This window comes from Zalophus californianus, chromosome 1, assembly GCF_009762305.2.
Source record: "Zalophus californianus isolate mZalCal1 chromosome 1, mZalCal1.pri.v2, whole genome shotgun sequence".
In the NCBI taxonomy this organism is placed as follows: domain Eukaryota; kingdom Metazoa; phylum Chordata; class Mammalia; order Carnivora; family Otariidae; genus Zalophus; species Zalophus californianus.
Genome location: NC_045595.1, coordinates 79,060,215 through 79,085,459, shown reverse-complemented (window position 1 = coordinate 79,085,459; position 25,245 = coordinate 79,060,215). Strand labels below are relative to the sequence as shown.

At 42.9% G+C, this 25,245-nt stretch overlaps 2 protein-coding genes and 1 pseudogene across 3 annotated transcripts in view; 1 reads left to right on the top strand and 2 right to left on the bottom strand.

Annotated features, from left to right (window-relative positions):
• Positions 1-4,999: 4,999 nt before the first annotated feature.
• The window catches only part of UBE2E1 (ubiquitin conjugating enzyme E2 E1), a 79,477-nt gene continuing 59,231 nt past the window's right edge, over positions 5,000-25,245 (top strand). The window contains exons 1-3 of one of the 2 annotated variants that reach the window (XM_027582469.2): positions 5,001-5,198; positions 6,326-6,510; positions 10,520-10,570. In XM_027582469.2, coding sequence (XP_027438270.1) covers positions 6,359-6,510; positions 10,520-10,570 — 203 coding nt within the window. In that variant the 5' untranslated portion in view covers positions 5,001-5,198; positions 6,326-6,358. Of the gene's footprint in view, positions 5,199-6,325; positions 6,511-10,519; positions 10,571-25,245 lie in introns of both variants that reach the window. The other variant, XM_027582470.2, reaches the window with a different exon arrangement.
• LOC113916009 (translation initiation factor IF-2-like) lies at positions 5,074-5,580 on the bottom strand. Its single transcript, XM_027581871.1, has one exon. The coding sequence runs from the start codon at positions 5,578-5,580 to the stop codon at positions 5,074-5,076; it is 507 nt and encodes a 168-aa protein (XP_027437672.1).
• On the bottom strand, positions 20,898-21,706 carry LOC113916332 (annotated as a pseudogene).

The following is a 25,245-nucleotide window of genomic DNA, read 5'->3' as shown; positions in this document are numbered from 1 at the left end:
CAGTTATTGAGGTAAATTTTGGATTCAAAACCTGATTCCTTGACTATAGGTTTGCCACACCATGGAACTGTGGGGAAAGTGGTGTTTAAAAAGTTTCACAATAGATAATTTAGAGCGTGAAATAAAAGTAATTTTCCCTACTATTTCATTCCTCCCAAATTTTAGAAAACTGCAAAAGTGTTAAGTTTAAAAAAAGGTTTTAGAGGTTAATGAACCAAAACTGTTTGAATTGCATTCCAGTATGTTTCAATATAGTCCTTATGTTATCAGTGTAAAGAAGGTTGAAGAAGGCTAGTTTGTTTAGCGAATAGGCTCTACAAAGGAGATGCTAAATTATAAATTGAGAGAATGCTTTCCTACTAAACACTATCCATTTGTCAATATCAAACAAACCTTTTTGCCCTTGCCTGAGAAAGCACTAGACTCTTATCAAGTCTTGGTAAATTTTGAAAATCACATGGTTGTTCAATGCCTCCATGTGGTAGAAAAAAATAATTTAGCTCTGTCCTATCTTCCTGTGATAGCGAAATTCAGGACCACTAAAGTCTAACAATGCTTAGGGTCCTTCAAAGGGATCAGTGTTTTTTTAAAAAAGGCCTACAGAAAAACGACCTGAATTGAAGATAAAAGCCCTAGATCTCATTAGGCTTCATGGAATTGACCCTTCTTTGCAAACCTTCCTTATCTTTCTGTATAAGGAATGCATTTTTCAGGCAAAGGAGCATCATAAAATAAATCAAGTGGACTGAAATCTGCAGTGAGTCCATATTTTCAGAAAGGCTTTATAGGAATTCTTTTTAAATTCCTAATATAAGATTTTTTTTTCTTTTGACAGACAAAGGAAATCCTTTCTATCCAGCCATAAGGCAAGTTTAAAAACCCATATTAACAAGTGTTAATTTGCTTGACAGCGCTTTACATGTGAAATTGGCCAAAGAGAACAGTTGCCTTTATGAAACACTTGAAGTTCAGTGTAAGCAACAAGCCAAAAATCGGAGTGCTCAAAAGTTAGACAGGGTCTCTTTCTTCTGAATCAACTATATCATTTCACCTACTAGGGATCAGTCAGCACCTTGATCTTCAAGTGCTTCTACTTAAAAGTACTTGATACTGTAAAGGTGGCTTGAAGAAAAGAGTTGGATTATTCTGAGAATCAGGAATAGGTATTAGTAAAAACTGAAGCCCACTTTCTCAAAGCTCAGAAATATCAGTGTTACATCACTTGGGCTTCTGTGACTGGATGCATCTTTTAAATGTAAATTGAGCATTCCTATCGAAGCATCCAATGTATATGTATGCATTTGCCTGTGCAAACATAGCTGACCGCAGAGTTGGGGGAGGGGCAGAGGGATATTTTCCTGGCATACCTTTTGATTTCTTTGAAATAATATAGCGTGAGAATGTATGACCTATTTAAAATATATCCATAAAAATGAAATAAATAAACAATGATGATTATTCTCAGAATGGGGAGTAGGGAACTTCAGTAGTGGTCATTGTTTTAAGTAAATGCTGTAAAAGTAGTGATTCCTTTAACTTGCTTCCATTTTTTCACTTTCCCATCTGTCTTGATTGTTAATATGTTTTTTTTTTTAAGATTTTATTTATTTATTTGACAGAGAGAGAGCAGAAGAGCACAAGCAGGGGGAGCGGCAGGCAGAGTGAGAGGGAGAAGCAGGCTCCCGCTGAGCAGGGAGCCAGATGCTGGGATCATGACCTGAGCCTAAGGCAGATGCTTAACCGACTGAGCCATCCAGGAGCCCAACTGTTAATATATTCTTGAAAATATTATCCAGTTTTTAAAAAGATTTTATTTTTGAGTAATCTCTACACCCAATGTGGGGCTCGAACCTACAACCCTGAGATCAAGAATCGCTTGCTCCACCGACAGAGCCAGCCAAGCACCCCTAGAGCTCTTTTATATTTAATACATTTTTAAAAAGATTTTATTTGTTAATTTATTTTGAGAGAGAGAGAGTGAGAGAGCACAAGTAGGGGGAGTGGCAGAGGGAGAGGCAGAAGCAAAGGGAGAGGCAGAAGCAGGCTCAGAACCTACTGAGCCACCCAGGTGCGCCTTAATACATATTTTTTAATGTAATTGAGGCTTCCCCCTCTTCCACCTCCCATATCATCCTTAGGCAGCATGATCCGTAGCCACAATTTTGCCATCAACTTACTGCATGACCTTGAACAAGACATACAGGCTTTCTTTGCCTTAATTTCTTCATCTATAACACTAGGCATTTGATCTTGAATATATCTTAGGCCCCTTCTAGTAAATAAAATTCTATGGTTCCTTGACTCTCATAGGAGGTTTTTTATTTTTGTCATCAATTCTAAGTCATAAAGTCTCCATGTCCTAACAAAATTCCTGAGAATTAGTATCAGGGTGGGATTATTAATAATTTACTTTGCATAACAGTTAACAAACCATCTTTATTATAGAGCCACATTTGATTCTTCTAACAACTCTGCCAGTCAGTACAGCACAGGTAGTCTTGCCCTTTATAGACGAGGAAACTGAGGCTCAGGGAGGTCAATTTAACTCCTTAGGCCTTGTAGCTAGTAAGTAAAATTGGAAGGTTGCAAATGAATTTTTAGTTTTTTATAACTGAGACCACTGTATATTTAAAATAATCTGATGTAACGATTAGTCTTTTGAGAGCAGTGAATTCTTTTCTAAACATTTTAAGGTTTTTATTCCCCCTCAGGAAGTCATTCTCAAACCATAAAGCACTAACCAGGGTTAGAGATAAGGACCAGTACACAAAAAAGGGCTACTATCCTTCTAGACTGGTGGTTGGGAAAACACTTTTCTTACAGAGGGGGAACCCTTCAACTACATGATTTATTTCCTCAGGGACAGATCCAATCCAAGCATCAACAATGCAACACAAACTACCATGTTCAGGTGTTTGTTTTTTCTTTAAATATTATTATATTTAGTATCCAAGTATACGAATATGTAAACCAAAATTAAAAAAAAAAAATTCACCCACCATCCTAGTCATATCAGCAAATCAAACCTATCATTTTCCTGTGTTCTCTGACAGCTCTCTTCTTTATACATATATGATTTTTTACTGGGTGTACTCATAGTGTGTACATGTAAAGTATCAGAAACTCAAATTTTTCTAAGAGGAAATCTCAATTTTAATAACTTTATTTTCATCCCAACTCAGTTTATTTCATATTTGCTTATTGTTTTCTCTTGAATTTATGTATTTTTCATCAGAAGCAGAAAAAATATACAAACTGTTTTTTTTTTTTAAGATTTTATTTATTTAACACAGAGAGAGCGCATAAGCAGGGGGAGTGGCAGGCAGAGAAAGAGGGAGAAGCAGGCTCCCTGCTGAGCAGGGAGCCAGTCATGGGCTCTATCCCAGGACCCTGGCATCCTGACGCGTAACCAGCTGAGCCACCCAGGTGCCCTACAACCTGGTTTTAGAGAGATTTTTTTGGTTGATGTTTTCAAATAACATACAGCAGGGAATGTCTTTTAAATATATATATATATACTCTTTCAGGACTCCTGAAACCAAACATTAGTATGGGGATCTTTCAAAATTTCTATACATTGACTGAGGGATAGCTCTGTCTAAAGGTAGGAGGCTGGAGGCTGAAATGAAGACCTATAAAGTTTTTCCCAGCTTTTGGACTTCTTGAGTCTATGACAATTCCTGGTAGATACAGGTTTCCTGGTAAGCATGCACAATTACTTTATGAGTCCTGATAAAGTTGGAGTTTCAATATTGAGGCTAGAAGGGGTTCAGGTGGTGGTAAGAGTGCTTGTTTTCCCAGTTAGTGGATTTGCCATAAGCTTTACACCTGTTGTGTTGCCCTATGGTAACTGAAGCCACTGTTGCCATGGAAAAGGATGGCAATTTGAATGAGATAATTTAGAGTGGGCCGTGGAAATCTGACTCACAGTCTCCTTAATGTACCAGACCCTGTATATGTGGCATTGCACATATACCTTCAGTTTCCTTCAACTGAAATGACAAGTGAGAAACTAAATCATAATTTGATGCATTAACCTCTTTTTTTGATGGCTTAATCTTAACCTTGGTAAAAATGCTAAACAAGGAACAATTCATAAGAATTACTGAGTGATTATTCTAAAAATATTAAGATTATTTGAATAGCATTTATATTATTGTTGAAGCAGTTTCCAGAGTCCCAAAACTTTTGATCTAATTTCCAAAAATCCAACTTTCTATTTAAAGTAAACTAAACTATAAATAAATAAATAAATAAATAAACTGACACCCAGAATTCTAAATCCAGTCAAATTCAGTAGCAAAGGGCTTTTTCCCAGTGATTTCTCACATTTGTAAGCCTGCTACACGTTGGTTTTACCTGTCACGAATCCTTTGTATCACTTTCATAAAACACCACCACTTTTTATAAAAAGTGACTAAAAGAATCTAAAATTGTAAAATTGCACGTGCCTGAGCAGAAAACTACTTTGAGATTTTTCTCACAGGCGTGCCTAGACCGACCTCTGCTCTTAGCAGGTAAATTGCTAGAGGGAGAAGCCAGTGTCAGCTCAAAGGGAAACCCTGTTGTGGGATTTCTTTTTTCCCCTTAAACTGATCACTTTTTAGGGGGAGTTTCCACCGCATTCTCTAGTCCAAAGTCCTTCCCACCAAATTACTACCTTCCCCACCAATTTGTCACCCCCCCCCTTTCCAAAAGCCCTTATTGCAAAGAACTTCCTCCCGTGACCGCCCTATTCCATACAGTTCCTATCGCTCCCAGCGCCCCCCAGCTCGGAACGGCTTCCCCTCTCCAGCCCAGGATCCAGGTCCCCAAACCACTTGAGAGAAAATTCTCACCCCTCGCCCCCTTCCCTGGCGTCCCGCGGCGGCGCTGGGGTGGGGGAGTGGGTGGGAAGGGGGCAGGGCTTCCCGGGGTCCCCTGTGTCCTCCTCGCGCCCCCCCCGGAGGTGTGCAGGGGGAGGGGAGCGCGGGTGGGTGGGACCGGGCCGGGTGGGGGAGGGGTGAGGGCGAAGAGGAGGAGGAGGAGGAGTGTGTGTGCGAGCGTGTGTGGCTGGGGGAAGCCATTGCCTGTTTAATAGTTGCTGTTGCTGCACTTCCGCTTCTCTCCCAGCGAGAGAGAGACACGAGTGGCCAGGCCCAGCCGCAGCCGCAGCAGCAGCCGCCGCGGCGGCACGGAGGAGCCAGACACAAAGAGAGGTACGGGGATCCCCCCCGCCGCCCGCCGCCCCCCGGCCGCGTCGCCTGGCCTCGGGGACACCCCTCGCCGCCTCCCCCGACCCGCGCCTCCCGGACCGCCCGGCACGGGGCTGGGGGGGGGCGCGGAGAGGGGCTGAGGGGCCCCAGGGGTCCGGGGCCCGCCCGCGGGGGATGGGTAGGGACCCCGGGCCGCGTGGGGTGCGGGGGCCGCCCGCGTCGGGAGTGGGGGGGGCATTGTGGCTTGAACTGTCAGCGCTGCCCCGGGAGCCCCACACTGGCCGCTGAGGGGGCCGGGAGCGGGGGAGGGGGAGGCGGGGGAGCCCCGTTTCCCCCCGGGGCGGGGGCCCGCGGGGATTAACCCCTCCCGGGCGGAAGGGCTCATTGTTATTCCTCCGCTGTGGAGGCCGAGCCCCCCCCACCCGCACCCTCGCCCCACCCCCACTAGGGGTGGCAGTCGGGCGTGTGCTCGGGACCCCCGCCCCAGCCGCGCCGCCCTGAGCCGGGCGGCCGACCACAGGCCTGCGGGGAGAGGCGTCGGGGCGCGGCGCTGCGGGGGGGGCCTCGGGCCTCGTCGCCCCTTCCCCCCCCGCCGGCCTCTCCCTTCCCCCACCAGGGCACCCGCTCCCCGCCTCCGTCCCCCCGTTTCGGCTTCCTCTCTTACTCCTCTCCTCCCCTCCTCTCTCCCGACCTCGCCAAACTCCACTCCTGGTCCCCGCTGTCTCGCCCTGGCCACTGGCCCCCCGCGACCCCCGGAAAGCCGACTGAAACAGCCCCGAGGCCGGCACACAGCCGGGACCTTCCCTCTTTGCCCAGCCGAGGCGCTCCCCGCCCCCGCCTGCTCGGCTTCTCCTCTGCCTGCCCCGAGGGGAGCCCCGGGGGGCGCAGGGGGGGGCGCTCGCTGTGATCCCGATCGTTTTCCCACCGCGTTCCCCACTTGGGGCCAAAAATAAGCAAGCCGCGTCGGATTTACTAAAGCCTTAATGGGCCTGAAGACTTTGAAAAGCGAGTGGAGGGCGGTGGGCGACCGGGTGCACCCCTGGCCAAAGCCCTCCTGACAGCACCCGAGTTCCTTATTTACACTGACTGCATGGTCTGTGTGTTTCTGTTTTGTTTCCCTCCCCCTGCAGGGGCTGTTTGCGGGGTGGGGTGGGGGGTTCGCTATGTCGGATGACGATTCGAGGGCCAGCACCAGCTCCTCCTCATCTTCGTCCTCCAACCAGCAAACCGAGAAAGAAACAAACACCCCCAAGAAGAAGGAGAGTAAAGTCAGCATGAGCAAAAACTCCAAACTCCTCTCTACCAGCGCCAAGAGGTACCGTACTTCACCCCCAACCCCCTAGGCTTCCTATTTTCCGAACTACCTCTTGTTGCATTTCGTCTGCCTCCCAATGAGGGGTAGCTTGAATGCTCCTCATGGTTTGCGTGTTGTTAAAAATGAAAAAAGGGCCTTGGAAGCTTTAATTATTTTAGTCTCTTGCTTCTGTTTTTTTTTTCCTTTTAATCGTCCACGTGCAGCTGTTGTGGCTTGCCTCTCATTTCTTGGTGAAGTTTGTAAGAATCCTCATTACTTTTATTAGTGACCCCCAAATCTGATTTCAAATTACTTGTCCTATTAATCACTAGCTTGTGACCCTTCTCAAGGCTGTCATCCCACTTAATTACTAATACCTGCCCAGACAACTATCAAAATGAATCCTATTACCATCTTGCTTCCTCCTCACCTGTTGCACTATGATCTTTTTTTGAGTGGAACTTTCTCCACAAACTGCGTAAGGAATAAGTCTTCTATTAGTGGGGTAAAAAATTTAATAAGTGAAAACATATTTTCAGATGGAACTTAAAGAGATTCTTCTGATTTGGAGAGTTGAGGCAAATGAATTGATAATGTAAAATGGGTATTCTAGGTTATTTGGGGGATTCTTTTTTTTCTCTTTAAAAGCTTCAATTTTGCCAAATTCCAGGGAGACTCATTTTTTTCATGATACATCCTCATATGCTGTAAAAATTTTTTATTATTTTTCCAAGCTGAATTCAAACAGTGGCTCTTTTTCTTTACTGTTTTCCTCTTATGTCTCTGGAAGAAACTACTTTTTTACCTTGAGCATCCTTCAGTAATATTCTTTGATCTCCATGACCCTTAAAATCTATAGCAGATTCCTGGGAACCCCCCTGCCCTTTCGTAAATCCTGCTGCTCTCAGGTGGACAGTCATTAAACTTTAAAGTGGCAAACCAGAAAGATAGTAAGGAATACAAATGGTGGGTTAAATAGGGGTATCTTTTTTTTAAAGAAACGTAAAATAAAATGGAATGTGAGTCTTTAGTCTCCACTGAGTAGTGAGCCTGGAACTCAGAGTGAAAGTTTGTTCTGTCATTCTCCCAGAAATTTGAAAAGTTGGTAAAGTGCTTTGGTGACCTAACCATGGGGGGGATGAGAGTGACGTTAGCTTATTTTAAATACTGTAGAGGTTTAGAGTTAAATGGCAAGATGCCTTAGCAAGATTGTTCTTATTTTTGGAGGGGTGGTTTGATGGCATCTCAGCTTCCTGGAAATCCAAACTGGCCCTCATTGATTAGTCCTGTGCTCGTTTTTTTAGAACCTGGCATCTCCCCTGCCCACATTGAATGGGGCTTTCCTTAATCTCTACAACTCCCTACTCCTCCCCACCCCAACCTGCAGTACCTGTGCTCCCTGATCCATGCTGGAACAGCTTTTGGCCTGACCTGAGTAAGGCAGGATATTTGCTTTAGGTTATTAGTATTCTTCGTGCACCAGGATATCACTGGTGCACATGAATATACTTGAGGGTAAAAGCACAGGTGTCAAATATAAAATAGTCTCCTTTATGCCAGCAATTACTGAGGGGATTTTTCATTAGACACTATTTGTCCATTTATGGTAAGGAAGTTTAAAAACATACTTGGAAATTCCTGGGAAAAAGTAGGTGTACAAAAAATGAAAGGTGGGAAGCTACAAAGGGTAATTTTACGTATGAAGTTAACATCAGTTTTAGCTGTTGTTGAAAGAGTGGCTGTTAGTCTTAAAGCATAGCTCAGGTTAATAGTGAAGGAGAGGGGCAGCGTCCAGGAGAGAATAAGGGGGAAATTAATGTTAGTGGGACCCTATTAAAGCTGCTCTCTGAAATACATTGACTTGGAAGCTGACTGGTGCTCGTAGACTTGGAAGGGGCACATATACCAGGAGATAGAATAAAAAAGAAGCCTGAATTGGTAGACATAAAGTTACTTAACTACATATTGGAAAGTGGTCTCGTTTCTAGTCCATGGATAGAGGAAAAGCCCCCATTGAGAGTGGTCTGGACAAGAATTACTCTGTGAAACATGTATGAGTTACTTTTACAAATCTTTTGTCAGTATTATGGAAATGGTGCAAATGTTCATTGTCGAGATGAAGTGGTTAAAACTGGTATTATACTTTTTAGGTATTAAAGAAGTAACTACCTTTTCAGTACATATCGTAGAGGTTGGATTGGCAGAAATGAAGTCTATATGTATTTTTATACAAGTTGGGCTCAGGTGGAGGATATTTTTGCCTATGTACATAGGTCTTAAGGTACAGTCATTCTAACATACAGATAATCAGGAAACCAGGATTCCAGACTTTTAGTCTAACATACAATAATGAGTCAAACAGCAGCACCGGTGTTTGGGAATGTCTCAGAACTGAAACGCTTCTTGGTAGCAAAAGGATTTAGCAGGACACAGTTAAGTAGAGGTCTTAAAAACTGTAAGCGAACCCCTTTCTAAAGCTGACCAGATTTGTGGGGGACAGGAAGTGTCCTCCAATAGGAAGGTTTAAAGAACTTCCCCAATAACCACCCTTAATTTCTCTCTACTTACACATGGAAAAAACAGTGCCTTCTAAAACCTACTCCCCATTGCATCTACCCAGCCTGTCTTCCCACCCTCAGAGAACCTTTGGAGAGAGAAAAGCATCCATTGTGATTCTGATTGCCTTTAGAATGTGGGTGTTTAGTTTTTACTCCCGTACTACCTCCGTGAGAATTTTTAAGTTGTAACATAGCCCTTTAGGGTTTTATGTGATAGGAGCAAGAAAGGTTATAAAAATAGAAGACACCATTTAGTAGATGGAAGAGGCTTAAAGGCCTCAAACTTTGTCTTATTAATTGATGCTCTAAGCGCCTAGGTAAGCAGAAGACAAAGGCCAGGGCTTGGTGTGAACTGCCTGGTGGCGTCGGCCTAGGAGTGGGGGATGGGGCTCTTTGTGAAGTCGTGGGTTGGTGCGGAGATAGACAACCGGGCGGAGTGGCGGGTGTCCCGGGCTCTGTGTGCCTGGTGGGATGGAGAAGGAAGGGGGCAGACCCCAGGGAATTTAGAGGATATCCAGGAAAAAGCAGGCCCGGAAAGGGGGGCCGAGAGTCCGAGCGCTGTGAGGGACGGAGGCTGGGTGCACCTGTGCGGGCCGCCTGCTGGTGTCCGGCCTCGCTGGAGGGGCGGGCGGGGGTGTTGGCGCCCAGGGCTCCGCGCGCGGCGTGGGGGCTGGAGGTCCCGGGGCGCGGTGGAGGCGAGCGGGGGAGTCGCCGAGCGTCCCGGCGCGGGCTCTCCCCACCCCTGGCCGGCAACTTCACCCGCGGGGCTGGCGTGCGCCGCTCGAGTCGTCGGGTGCGCGCGGGCTGGGGGCGGGGAGCCCGGGCGGCCGAGCGGACCGGTCGGCCTTGCGGCCTGCGCCGCGCCGGCACCCCGCGACGCCGGGCAGGTCAGTTAGGGCCCGAGGGGCCTCGCGGGGAGCGGCCATGTTGGCTTCGTCACTGAGGACGCGGGGCGGCGTGGGGGGGGGGGCGCTCTGTCGAGGCGGCCCCGGAGGGCATCCGAGGTGCCAGGGGTGACCCGGGCGGACACTAGGGGGGCGCGCCCTTCCCACCCGCGCGGCGGCTTGGGTTTCTCCGTCCAGGGGAGAATACGTGCAGCGCAGAAGTGACTCTGTCCCGGCACATTCTAATGCAACTTAGGAAACGAGTCCGCAAGCCAGAAGCTTTACACTTATTTCCTAAATGGAAAACCCCGAGAAATACAACTGCCTTAGTGTGCGAGGCAAGACTGGAACCGAAACATTTTAGATAATAACAGGAGACCCCGCACCGCCAGCTCACTGCCTGTGGGAAAAAAAGTTTTTTTCTAACTACGGACCTGAAGCTTTTGATGTGTAGTTGCCTTCTCCCTCAGTAGAACCCAGTTATCATGGCAGGCAGTTAGGTTTATCTGCCAGACCTATGCATTACCGGTGGGAGGCTACCAACGCCTTCATGTTTCTTGTGTTTCTCTCTCACTTCCCTGATTCCAGGATTCAGAAGGAACTGGCAGACATCACTTTAGACCCTCCACCTAACTGCAGGTGAGCTTCCTTTCACAATTTTTTCTTTTTAAAATTTTTCTAATCTTTATCTTGGGGGTTTTCTTTTTATTAAAAATTTCTTTTCTTTTGTGAATGCTTATTTTGGTGCTAACATGAAGTAACAACTGAAATTGATTAACCTGGGAGTAATGTTTTGATGAGCCTCTTGACAATTTCAGTGCTGTGCTGAAGAGAAGTAATGAATTTATCTGGCGTGGACCCTTTCACATATATCAAACAGAACTGAAATGAATTTAAAGGTGTACACTTGGCCTAATCGTGGATCTTGGATATATCATTAGGGATGATGTAAAACCTTTTTAGATACTCAGATACATTTTGGTTTAGAAAATGGCTTTGCCGTCTTAATCTGTTATTCAAGCTCTCGGTTAAGCTAATAGAGCATAGAGTTAAATCACGGCAGATTCTCAAACTTCATTGTATATATAAATTTTGTGTTGGACTTTGGCAGATCAGTTCAGGAAATAATTTGTGGCTTTGATAAAAAGGTTTTGTTTTTTAAATTTTATAGATTTAAGCTCTTCCATGGGGGTGTGCTTTTTTTTATTTCCTCAAAATTGCTTCATACGGCATACATGTGTGTTTCAGTTTCAAAGCAATTTGATTCCAGCTTTTTGGAGTGTTTGCCAATCACTTTATTTAGAATAACTGTTTTGCTACTGTTGAGGCAAGGTGGAACACTTGGATTTTATTAAGTCAACAGTGAAGTGAGGAAGGACTTAATATGTTGTAATAGAGCCATTTATTTAAGGGAGATTAATTCAAATCTATTACTCCCATAATTTAAAAATTAGGTACATTTAACCTAATTCTCAGTTCTCAGGTTTAGTATTGGAATGGGATGTGACATTTCAGAAGTGTTCTAAACTTAGAGATAGAAGACGTTACGAAGAAAATATTCAGTGGCCGTGCATAGAATTTAAAAGAAGCATGTGGAAATATTCAAGTTGAAAAACTAAATGAAATATTTATTAACACTGAAATTTCTAAGGTGTGGTTAATGGGTTAAATGGAAACTTTAATATTGCCATTTTGGTTACATACATTCTTACTGTTGGTCAGGTGTGGGATATTCTTTCGTAAAATTTGTCCTGTTTTGTAAGGAAAAGTCGTTGTGAGTTTGAAATGCTCTTAAATTATTGTTTGTAACTGAACCACTTAATTATTCTTAAGGATTTCTCTCATGGCTTTTAAGAATCTTTTCATACTATTGAGAAAGTGGAGAGATAGGCAAGGGCTAGGGCTGTGACATTTTACTTTTTTATTTTAGTGGAATCATTGTTCAGATAGGAGCTTATAGCTTCCCCTGGTTGGTTGTGTTGAATCCTTGGGCATTCCCCATGGTAGATGCGTGCTGTGTAGTTATTGCTCCTGTTTGGTATCGTGTCTCTTCCAATGTGCCTCTTGTGAGTTCAGATTTTAGTTGATGAAATTATAAAGTTTTTAAAGCATGTTTCAAAACTTCTATCAATATCAAAACCTAATGGTTTTCTTGCAAATATGTGCAGTCAGCTTTAAAATTGTAAACACCTTCAAGGTTTTTATGGGATTAATAACTTAAAAAATAGGAGAAGTACACTTGTTTCATACCATTTGAGCTGCGTTCATATGTGAGAGATTTGTGCTGCTGAACATGTAGAACTTTTATCCTTGGAAAACCCTCCTCATTACCCCCCAAGGTGAAACCTGCGAATGTTTCGCGGCTTGGGTGAAGCACCAAACTGGATGGCTTTTGAGTGGTTGGTTGTGGGGAGACAAACTGTGATGTACCTAAACGTTTTGAAAAAAAATTTCTTAAATTTCAGAGAAAACGCTAGGCATCTTTAATTTGCAAGAGAATGTATATTATGGTGAGTTTTAAGAATAAACACTGCTTTGGGGCGCCTGGGTGCCTGCCTCTGCCTTTGGCTCAGGGGTCATGATCCCAGGGTCCTGGGATGGAGCCCCATGGCAGGCCCCCTGCTCAGCGGGGGGGTCTCCTTCTCCCTCTGCTGCTGCCCCTCCCACCTACTCATGCTCTCCATCTCTCTCTCTCTCAAATAAAAATAAATAAAATCTTAAAAAAAAAAAAAGACTGCTTTATTTTCTGAAAACATTTTTCAGTATGGCTGCTTAGGTAATATGAATTACAGTTTCTACTTTGTGTTGGCTTACTAGTATTACTAAGTGTCCTATAGTAGTGCCAGTATTCAGCTATCTTAAATTTGGTTTTGTGTTTTTGTGTTGGTACCTTATGGGATTGAATTATTAAATATTTTAATGTACATTATTTGAGATGGAAGAGGATAATTTGGGGATACTTTTTGAAGTTAAAAATGTATGGATTAAATGACATATTGAATGCGTGCATGTTTATTTTTAGTAAATTTTTCTGATGTTACTCAGCATGAGAGCTCCATAGTTTGGTCCTTCTGAAATTGTAATTTCATCAACTATAAATTCTATTTTGAATGAGTTAAACAATTGACTTTGAATTAACATATCTTATGTATTAATCCTTTATAAGACTGCCTTTTTTCAATCAGTATTCAGCCCGTGGTTTTAAATTTAAACGTGTTACTTTATTAAAATATAGCAGTTGGCGCCTGGGTGGCTCAGTCATTAAGCGTCTGCCTTCGGTTCAGGTCATGATCCCACGGTCCTGGGATCGAGTCCCACGTCGGGCTCCCTGCTCTGCGGGAAGCCTGCTTCTCCCTCTCTCACTCCCCCTGCTTGTGTTCCTGCTCTCGCTGTCTCTCTGTCAAATAAATAAAATCTTTAAAAAATAAAATAAAATAAAATATAGCAGTTGGCACAAAGTAACCTCAATACACAGTTGATTATTGCAGATCAGTAGAAGAATTGCTTCTCTTGAAGGTGTACTGCTTGCATTCCAGTAATTTTTGCACTTTACTTGGCAAACTTCAAAGTTACTGAACTTAAACTTGTGTGAAATGCAGTTGCTAAATATGTTATAATGTGTGAGCACATAAAGTTAAATCGTCAGTGTTGAATATTGTGTTGAGTAGGTTCGGGGTTTTTTTTGTTGTTTTGTTTTGTTTTTTAAGAATAGAGTGCAGATTATATTCAGTGACCAGGTCAGAAGTTTTTTAAGTGAATTATTTTAAAATTTTTCTATATTGCCACATAAATCAAATTCTTTGGTATCTTAACTATTTGGTTTTATGTATATATGCAGATGAAATAATAGTCTCCCAACTCATGTACTGTGCATTTGGTTGGACTTTTTCCTTCCATTTTGGCTATTTGTTTAGGAAAAAAAATACTGTCATAACTACTGTAATGATTTCCTAAAGCATGCCCTATCCTGGATTGTAAAATTATGCTTTTTATTTATTTAAGTTTTTTAAAGTTTGACTTAAATAAAATTATGCCTTTTAGTTAGCTGATGAACTCTGGGCCACTAGAGTCAGTTTTGCACCTGTTATTTATAGCCTAGGGCTCAAGCTTTGCTAAATTGACTAGTTACAGCTCTATAATCTGTAGACATAAGTGTCTATAGACAGTATGTCTGTATGTAACAAATGACATTTTCCCAAGTTCTTTCACTTCAGAATTTACCTAAGGGATTACTAGTATTTTGAGTAAACTATTCATACAGCAACTTGAAATCTAAAAGTTCAGATTTTTTTAGAGTTACTATTTTAGGATAAAATGTCTTTGAGAAGTCATTAAACATTTCAAGCACGGTGGAGAATAATAAAAATTCTTGTTTTATATGACTTTATTATATTTAATGATTATTTTTGTGTTTCTTAAATGTGTAAAGCCCACTAAGTAAGTGCGTTTTATTTTTCTGTAAAAACTATGTAATCAGATACAGTTGGTCTTAAAGCTTTACAGCTAAATCTTACCTTTTTTTTTTAAGATTTATTTTGAGAGAGAGCGAGCATGTGCGCAAGCGTGAGCAGGGTAGGGGGGGCAGGGAGGGAGAGAATTTCAAACAGACTCCCTGCTGAGTTCAGAGCTGGACATGGGGCTCGATCCTACCACCCCAGGATCATGACCTGAGCCAAAACACTACCAAGAGTTGGATGCTCAACCGACTGAGCTACCCAGGCGCCCCAGCTAAATCTTACCTCTTTTAAAGATAATTTAAAGGCCAAAGTGAAGAACATTTTAAGAATGTAATGCATTTGTTGAAGCAGTTAAAATTTTTTAACCTTTTTCTCATTTACTAAAAGGGCCGACTACCTGATTTGCCTAACTCACAGTATTGTAAAATTCAAATGAGATTAGAGTTTTCTGTATGTGTTAGATGTTGATATTATTAGATTTGTCCATTTAGCTCCTTTTAATAGCTCATATTTTTTTCAACTAACATTGCCTCTTATTGCTTGTATTTTAAATACAGTTTTAAGCCATTATACAATAATCTGAGTGTTTTTGAAAAGTTGAGATGTAGAAGTTGTGCTGTAAAAAGCGAAAAATCCCCCTCATGATCTCTTCTGATCCTGCTCAGAGATGCTCCTAATATGGAGCTAACTTGCACTTTGTGTGTATCCTTCAAGATAGTTTCTGTGAATGTACATCATTGTATTGTTCTGGTTTTATAAAATCTGGAATTGATGGCAATAATAATGAGATGTCAATTTAGAAGTCCCAGGCCGCTAACCTTGAAAGGAAAAGAGGTCCTTTCCTTGCAATAGTAAAGGCCTATACATCTTGTCCAAGTTTAGCTTGCTTTGAATGGTTGTTTGGGTATAAGAAATGCATTCAGCAGAAGTCCTTTACAAAATCCTATATCTTACCTGAAAAGAACCCTTTTAATGTGTTTTTCATCCATCTGATGTTACTAAATGCATTAAAGATAAAAATGTGACTTCAGGATCTAAAACACTGTTGAGTTTCATAATAATTTTTATTTGGAATGTTACCAGTGCAGTGTGGTTGCCTTTATGTGGGTAGAGGCAGTGTTGAAAAACAGCGAGAATCGGGAGACTTGGAGTGTCAGCACAAAGTAGCCCCCAAACAAGGGTCAGGTTCCTGGAAATTAGATCATCACCTAGGGCTTGAATGATAGGAAGGAAGGAAATCTATCCAGAAATGAATTGCTTACTAAATGAGTAGGGACTCTTGTGACTGTTTTGTTTACCAAAAGACCATGTGTCTGGATTGTGAAACTGTACTGCTATTGTCCCTCAGAAAGCTAAACAGAATTACCATATGACCCAGCAGTTACACTCCTAGGTATATACCCAAAAGGATTGAAAACAGGGAGTCGAACAGATCTTGTCAGTGTTCATAGTTGTTCATAATAACCCCAAAGAGGAAACAACCCAAGTATCCATCAACAGATGAGTGAATAAACAGAATGTGATATTTACAATGGAATATTATTTAGCCATGAAAGGGAATGAAGTTCTGATACATGCTACAATATGAGTGAATCTTGAAAATGTTAGGGACACCTCGGTGGCTCAGTCGGTTAAGCGTCTGCCTTTGGCTCAGGTCATGATCCCAGGGTCCTGGGATTGAGTCCCATGTGGGGCTCCCTGCTTGGCGGGAAGCCTGCTTTCTCCCTCTGCCTGCCACTCCCCCTGCTTGTGCTCTCTCTCTCTGACAAATAAAATCTTAAAAAAAAAAAAAAAAGAAAATGTTATACTAAGTAAAATAAGCCAGATGCAGAAGGACAAATATTGTGATTCCAGTTGCATGAAATACCTAGAATAGGTAAATTCATAGAGACAGAGGATTAGAGGTTTTCAGGGCTGGGGGAGGGGAGAATGAGGGGGTTATTTCTTAATGGGTACAAGAGTTTCTGTTTGGAGTGATTAAAATTTTGGAGATAGTGGTGATGGTTGTACAACATTGTGATGATGTTGAATTTTACACTTAAAAATGATAAAAATGGCAAATTTTACATATTTTACCATTAAAAAAGTTAGGAAACCCCCCTATACCATTTTTTTTAAGATTTTTTTTAATCTGAGAGAGCTCTCAAGCATACGAGTGGGGGAGGGGCAAAGGGGGAGGGAGAAGCAGGCTCCCTGATGAGCTGGGAGCCTATTCAGGGCTCCATCCCAAGACCCAGAGACCAAGACCCAGAGACCATGACCTGAGCCCAAGGCAGAGGCTTAACTGACTAAGCCACCCAGTCGCCCCCTCCCATTGTTTAAATGTTAACAGTATTTTGAGGAAAGATTCTTATAGCTTACAAGGCCACATTTCACAGTTCTTATGGACTTTGTAAAGGATACTAATATTAAATTGTCACAAACCTTGAGTCCCTGTTAACACATGAAAACTGACTGCCTTGAAGGAGTTCATTGTCTTGTAAGGGTGGTGAGAAATGCATGTACAGATCTTGAATAGTCCTTGGAAACATGAATATTATTTGGAAAGTAATAAATGCACATTACATGTTATGAAGGTTCAGAAGCAGTGAGAGATTGCTTTGACCTGGGTGTGAGGAGTGGTGTCTGGAGCACTTAGATATCTGGGAAAACTTCCTGGAGGAAATGAGAAGTGGAGTGGGAAGAGTAAGAGACGTTTCTGTAGCACAGGAAAGGTCGGGAGGACACTTTTAGGTAAGAGTGAATAAACCTATGGCCTGAGTGGGAGAATAGCAGTAAGAGATAAAGGTTGTGTTCTTCAGTGTCAGGCTGAGGCTTTGAATTTCATTATATAGTTGTTGGGAGAATCATTGAAACCCTTTTGAGCTGAAGTCTGATTCAGTTAGAACTGAGTATCTGGGTAGAGACAAAGCAAGGGTTGAGCGGAGTTGGGTGGGAAGCAGGAGAGTTGGAGAGAGCTGCAGTAGTCCAGGCGGGAGGCCAGGTGGGCCTGGGGACAGGTGGCATCCATCAAAGTGGAGAGGAGAGAGGTGGAAAGCAGTGGAATCTAGAGAACTTGGCCACTGATTTAGAGATGTAGGACTTGAAAGGACTCAGAGGTTCTTTGGGTATTGGGGAAGATGGTGGTGCCATTAACAGACATCAGTAAGGCTGGAAGAAGAACTCGTTTGAGGGAGCAGAGGGGTTAGATAGATCCTCTTTCCAAGGTTTGTTTTGTTGACCATATACAGTGCTTAATGTGGGCGCCTGGGTGGCTCAGTTGCTTAAGCGACTGCCTTCGGCTCAGGTCATGATCCTGGAGTCCCAGGATCGAGTCCCAGGATCGAGTCCCGCATCGGACTCCCTGCTCAGCGGGGAGTCTGCTTCTCCCTCTGACCCTCTTCCCTTTCCTGCTCTCTATCTCTCACTCTCTCTCTCACATAAATAAAATCTTTAAAAAAAAATACAGTGCTTAATGTATTACTGCCACGTAGTAGGCTCTCAGTAAATATTTTGTTTTTTGTTTTTGTTTTGTTTTTTTTTGAGGGAGACCAAGGAGGGGGAGGGAATGAGAGAGCACATGTGCCTGAGAGGGGTTGCAGAGGGAGGAGAAGTAGACTCCCTGCTGAGCAAGGAGCCTGATGCTGGGACTTTATCCCAGGACCCTGAGATGATGACTTGAGCCAAAGTCAGACGCTTAACCAACTGAGCCACCCAGGTACCCCAATATTTGCAGTTTGATTATATATTTAAGTTTATTGTTAATCAGTCTTTGAACTCTCCACATCTACCTAATCTAATTTTAGATTTGTTTAGACAAATGGATTATAAACTCCTTAAAAGGCAGAGACCATGACTTTTCTCCTTGATTCTGATCCTACATGGTTTTTCCCCCAATTTTTTTAGTTTGAAGAATTTCAAAGCTATGGAAAAGTTGAAATGACACACATCATTCTCTCAGCTGTTAAAACTTCACCTTATATAATATATATTCAAGGAATTGCTGTGTGCTCATGACTTTTTTCTTATTTTTTTTTAAGATTTTATTTATTTACTTGATAGCGAGAGAGGAAACACAAGCAGGGGGATTGGGAGAGGGAGAAGCAGACTTCCCGCGGAGCAGAGAGCCCGATGCGGGACTCAATCCCAGGACCCTGGGATCATGACCTGAGCCGAAGGCAGATGCTTAACGACTGAGCCACCCAGGTGCCGGCCCCCCGCCCCCCTGCTCATGACTTTTTTCTTGAAACATATGCAAGTGATTATGGATTGCCTTTTCTCTTATCTCTATACTTTGCCAGGACCATTTGAAAGTGTGCTGCAGGCATCATGACATATCTGTGTGTTTAGGTTACATGCATTGAATCTGAGGTGGGCTGGCAGGGATGCTGAGGCTGGAACTGGCTTTGGGGGAGGTACACATTAGATTTAAAAGTTTGGATGATGGCTGAAGTACTCCTAATCGCCAAGGGGAAGAGGTGAATTGAGAATTGTACTCTGAGGGATGTCTACACAGGAGGGGTGGGGGATATAACGAGGACCTGGAGAAAAAAGAAGCAGAGTAGGAGGAGAGCTGCAAGCCTTATGGGAGGTCAAGGAAATTTTTCTGTTGGCCTTTAAAGTATAGAATTAAGAGTGTGGTCTGTAGGCTGAGAGGAAGAAGCAAGTAGGAAAAAAAGTGAAAATGCGAGGGAGGGAGATACTGTAATGTTTTAAAACACAATTTTAGCGAAGGTGATAGAATATGGAACTGAGGTCATAAGGGCTGGAAGCCTGGAACTTTATGATGGAGTGACAGTTTCTAAAGGATTGGAAGCATTTTTCGTCCTCCAGCTACTTGTATTGAACAAAAAGAAGCAGCGTCTTTCCGCAGTGCTATTTGGTTTGTTCTTCCTGGGTAGATTTTAAGTTCCTTGAGAGCAGGGATTACATCTTTGCCATTCCTACCTTGTCCAAGAAAGAGAAGATAAACAGTACATATTTGTTACATTAAAACACAGACACAAAAACCTAATTTGAGTCTGATGGCTTAATGGAATGTCTTCATTACCCTTTTCAGAAAATAATGGAAAGAGCTGGGGAAATTGCTGTCACATTTTACAGCTGTCTGTTGCTGGCAGTCTTTCTGACTTGGCACCCAAGCAGTTTTGGCAATTTTCACCTTCTCGGAATCACAGAGGAGCTCGGGACTGCAGTGTGATAGAAAAGACAGGATCAGTGCTTTAGGCTAGATTGAGAAGATTGTATAAAGAAAATACCAGTACCTTTGATTACCATGTTTTGACTTGATATGATTACTGTTTGCCAACAAGTGAGAGTGGGTTTAGGGGTGCTAAGTAAATTGGACTTCCTAGCAATGTTCCCCTAAATCCTAAAGCTATTCCAGATAGTTATGTTATAGATGGTGGCACCCGCCTGAGACATCTGACACATTCCCCATCATCAGTGGAGTGAAACAGGGTTTCATAATAAGCCCATTCTTATTCAGCCTCTCTTACGCACCCATGCTGTAAAGTCAAACAAAAGACCTAGTAAATGGTGTCAGAATATGCCTCTGATCCTCTGGGAAACTTCCTACTCTATAAGCTAAGAAGCTCATCAGAGCCCTTTGCTGAAAAATTGTAATCTAGGAATTGCTGTATGCTCATGGTCATCTTGAAGTCTTATATGCAAGTGACTATGGATTGCTTTGTAGAGTCCATGCTGCACTGCATAGGTGATAAACCTGTGGAAGGCCAAGGTAATGTCTCAGCCCAGTCAGGAAAATCCCAGGAAGCCAACAGTTTTCATATGCAGAACATAATTGAAAGTTGTCACTGGGTTTTGTTACCTGGGGCAGCATACTGTTCACTAATACGTCAGTTAACAAAGTAGTCAAAAACTGAATTCTCTCTGCTTTCTAAAGAGCCTGAATATGACAAAGGGCAAGGCCAGGCCAAAATAAAGGGACTGTATTATCAAGCTCTTAAATAGCATTTAACATCACATTTGCCACAGGTGTCACATCTGACTTGATTCTAGTACTGAGTTATGGCAATATTAAATTTTAAATATTAATACTTAATGGAGAGTCTCAGTAGGGTCTACTAGCATTGAAATGATGGTCATTATGTGTAATACCAGGACATTGAGTGTTTGTATCTAATTAATAGATGGAAAATTGCTGTGGGGTGGATCCTGATAAGTTCTGTAGAAAAAGGCATAGAAGCACATTTTCAAATAGTAATGGATAGAACAGCTTGGAAGGATTTTACTTAGAGAAAAGTTTTAGGGACCCCTTGGGTGGCTTAGTCGTTAAGCGTCTGACTTCTGCTCCGGTCATGATCTCAGGGTCCTGGGATTGAGTCCCTTGATGGGCTCAGCAGGGAGTCTGCTTCTGCCTCTCCCTCTGCCCTTCCTCCCATGTTGCATGCGCGTGCGCTCTCTCTCTCTGTCTCTCAAATAAATCTAGTCTCCCAGGGAAAGAAGGGGTTGAGAGGATACTATATCACAAGGACCCTGGTGAACTCAGCACTGGAGACACTCACGGCCTAGTTCTCTACCAAGTTTGGAAAGTACTGATTTTCCTTATCCTGGTCCTGGCCCTGCTTCCACACTCGGCCTCCAGTTTTCAGAAGTCATCCAGTTCCCAGAAGGTCTGCTTCCTTTAGCTCCCTAGCATTTTCACGCAGGGGAGAAGGCCACTTACCCTGTCATGGTGTCAGAGTTCTGGGGGAGTTGTCATCCTGCAGGATGATGAGGAGTGATCTCCATAGGACCTTGCCTTTTATTTACCATCCATCTATTGTGCTTTAGAACCTGAGGATTGGGGAGTCTCAGGTTCTTTCTTAAGGGCTTGTCCAAGCCCTGGCTAGTCACAGGGGTTTCTGAGGGCTGTTCTGCTTCCTCCTTGGAGAACACCTGCTTGGAGGGGAGCTCAGTCTGGCTCTAGGGTGGCATCTGGTTCTCAGGGGAAAACTAGGTATCCAGAGGCATGTCCAATTCAGAAGATGAAGTTGCCTCTAAGGGCAGAACAGGCTCTGGGGGAAGATTCGATTTGGGGCCTTCGGTCTCAAATACTGCACTCAGCTGTTCACCAGTGGGCTTGGGGGCCTCTCTGCTGCTGGTCTTCACAGGTGTCCATGCAGTGCCAAGGGTAGAAGAGCAGGGGTCTGAGTCTTGGATCTGATGAGGACCCCCCAGCTGCTCCCCTGCTGGTAGGTTTGGCTGTGGAGAGCTCTCCACTGGGATGGGAGTGTGCAGGATGCTGGCACTAGGTAAACAGGGTTCCATCACTTGGGCCACAAGCTTGTGTGGTGGAGGCTGCTGGAGTGACTGGGGTCCTCTTGGCTGAGCCCATCTCACCCAGGAGGACTCAGGTGGGGCAGGGCCCAGCCCGGGGTAAGGAGAAAGGTGCCTGGCCCCAGTTCCTCTTTTGAGTGCACAGCAGCTCGAGCCTCAACTCCCCACACTGAGTTTCAAACCTCCCTGGAACTTGAATTCTAGTAGGCAATATAGACAGTAACCAGGTAGAAGGTTAGGTAACTACAAGTTGTGTCAGCTAGTAAGAGAGAAATTAACAGTGCAGTGATGGAGAGCAATTGGGGTAAGGAAGTTACTTGGAGAAGGCTTAAAAAGACATTTAGACAAAGACCTGACAGATGAGAAGAAAGGAGAAAACCTTGTGAAAAATACAAAAACATCCCAGAATGAGGGAAGCACAGACACGGAGGCCCTGAGGTGGGGAGTAGTACCACATGATGCAGAATCATGTAAACTAGAGTTTGGATTTCATTCTAAGAACAGTGGAAAGCCATTCAGTGTTTTGAAGCAAGGAAGTGACATTATTTCAGTAGCGATTTAAAAGTCTTTTCCTACCTTCCTTGCTATGTGGAAGATAGCTGGGAGGAAGGCATGAGTGGAAGAAGGGAAACCAGAAAGGAGGGTTTGCTCTGTTCCAAGCAGCTGGTGATGGCAGTTAGGATTAAGATGGTGGCAGTGGACATGGGGTTAGAACACCTGTACCTGTTGATGGATTGCATATGGGAGGTAAGAAAAAGGACCAAGAATGGCTCCAAGTTTCTGTGGTCTTAGCAATTAGGTAGACGATGATGGCCATGTTTTACTGATAGGAACAAGACTGGAATAGGACCACTATTCCAGTGTGTATGTGTTTTGGGTTGAGGGCAGCATAGAAAATGAGTCCTTTGTGGGTATGTTAGGCTTTATTTTTTATTTTTTTTAAATGTTTTATTTATTTATTCATGAGAGTCAGAGAGAGAGACAGAGGCAGAGGGAGAAGCAGGCTCCCCGCCTAGCAGGGAGCCCGATGCAGGACTCGATCCCAGGACCCTGGGATCATGACCTGAGCCGAAGGCAGACGCTTAACCATCTGAGCCACCCAGGCGCCCTATTTTTTATTTTTTTTAAAAGATTTTATTTGACAGCACAAGCAGGGGGAGTGGCAGGCAGATGGAGAGGGAGAAGCAGACTCCCTGCTGAGCAGGGAGCCCACTGCGGGACTCAGTCCTAGAACCCCGGGGTCATGACCTGAGCCAAAGGCAGATGCTTAACCGACTGAGCCACCCAGGTGCCCCATGTTAGGCTTAAGATGGATACCAATGAGGCATCCAAATGAAGGTGTCAAGTAGAAAATAGAAGTTAGGTATAGGTAAATGGAGCTCAGAAGAATATTTTAGACTCAAGTTGTACTCATAAGCTTGAGATACATATACATTTGGGAGACACCACTATATAGAGGCTCTTGTCTGGGGCATCCCTCAAGCTCATCAAGAGAAGAAAGGTGTAGTGAGAAGAGGGTCCAGGATGCAGACTTGAACCTCTAGTTTAGAGGTTGTATAGTCTGAAGGAGAAGCCAGCAAAGGGGACTGAGAGATAGAAGGAAACTCAAGAGAGTAATGTCTGAAAGCAGCAAGTGGAAAGCGTTTTGAGGTAGAGTGGTTATGAGTGCTGAAATAACACGGTGAGGTCGGGAAAGAGCAGCAAGTAACCCCTGGATTTGACAGATCTAAGGTAGAAAGGGTGATGCAAAAGAGGGGTTGATTTCAAGAAAGAAAAGATGTTTGTGTTACTCTGCCCAATTAGAAGATTTCATTGTGTTTATCCAGGGGAGATGATTTAGTATTACCAGATTTTTACACTTTAGGGCAGAACTCAACATTGTGTAATTATTTTTCTTGGGGAGGAGGTGTCTCTCTTTCTAGTGGATTCTCAAAGGATTTGGGAGGGTTTCCTCCTCCCCTACCCCCAACTAGAGAAAATTAACTTCTGTTTTACTAGATTCAAGTACTTTGTGATCTTTATGGTTAACATTGTAGTATGGGTATTATATGTAAGTAGTGCCGGGTTCACATATCACATCTTGATGAATCCCTTTAGCAGGGTTTATTTTGTAGGGAATGGATAATTGGAAAATCAGTAAATTGCTGATGCCATCTTTAAATTTTTTTATATGCTTTGATTTGCATTGATCTTTTTTACTTTTCACACTTGTGGATGCATGAGAATGAGTATATATGTGTTTACTTTTAACACTGTAAATTATTCATCATATTCAATTTGTTTCATCCTTTTAAGATTGGCTATTAAGTTCCAACTTTACATTGAACTTACCTGGAGTTCTTAAAGCATCATCATATCAGCATCATCTTTCTGATCATCTACCAGTCACATTTTATTGTTTCATATTATCCAGGTACTCTTGGTCCTGTGTAACATGATAATTAAGATTGTCCCTTTTTCTGAGATTGGTCTTCCCAAGACACATACTTGTAAATTACACATAGTAAGCCGGGGGACAATTGGACACCTAGAGTCGTTGTTTAATGTGGGTAATAGTTTCATATAAGAAAATGTCGCATGATGCAAATGTTTATCTTACTATTTCTCAGCAGAGCGGTGTGTGTACATAATAGCTTGTGTGTAAAAATTCAGGTGCCAGATTCTCATTCAAATTTGGGTGTGGGGGACTTGGGGCATGTAATTCACAAACATCCTGAGTGATCTAGGTCTGGTGTCTTTTTATCCGCGTCACCACAAAAGTTATCAGTCAGGTACTTTTTTTTAAAAGATTTTATTTATTTATTTGAGAGAGAGAGAAGAGAACGAGCAGGTAGAAGGGCAGAGAGAGAAGCAGACTCCCCATGAAGCAGGGAGCCTGATGTGAGACTCGATCCCAGGACTCTGGGATCATGACCTGAGCCAAAGGCAGATGCTCAACCAACTGAGCCACCCAGGTGCCCTTAGGCAGGTACTTTACAACATTTTTAGTCTCAAAAACATGGTATAGTTCATTGACATTAATTTTGTTTAAAAGTGGGTTCTTTGGGTTATGATTGATATTTTTCACATTTTCAAATCATTAGAAGTTATCTTCTAGTATGCCTTTATATAGTATATGAGTATTTGGAGGAGAAATTATTTGTGGTATCTCTTATCCAAATAACTGACAAATTTCTAAATTAAAATTGATGACATGGAGACATGGTTTTGTTTTTTTGTTGTTTTTTCTTGAATAAAGAAATTGATATACTAAAGGTTGATTATGTTTGATGGAACTCTTAGTACATCAGAATGTCCTGTGGAGTGTGATCAAGTGCTATTCACTGCTAGGCAATACTAGATGTGAAAGTTGGCTAATAGCATATATAAAAGGAAGAGTTTATTTGCAGAGTTTTTTTTTTTAATTCAGTTAATTAACATATAATGTTGTTATTGGTTTCAGAGGTAGAGGTCAGAGATTCATCAGTCTTATACCCAATGCAAATTACATCATGTGCCCTCAATGTTCATCACACAGTTACCCCATCCCCCCCACTCCCCTTCAGCAACCCTCAGTTTGTTTCCTATAATTAAGAGTCTCTTCTGGTTTGTCTCCCT

Excerpts from the sequence above, each read along its gene's own strand:
- LOC113916009 (XM_027581871.1), bottom strand. The coding sequence starts at position 5,580 with ATGAGCCCTTCCGCCCGGGAGGGGTTAATCCCCGCGGGCCCCCGCCCC.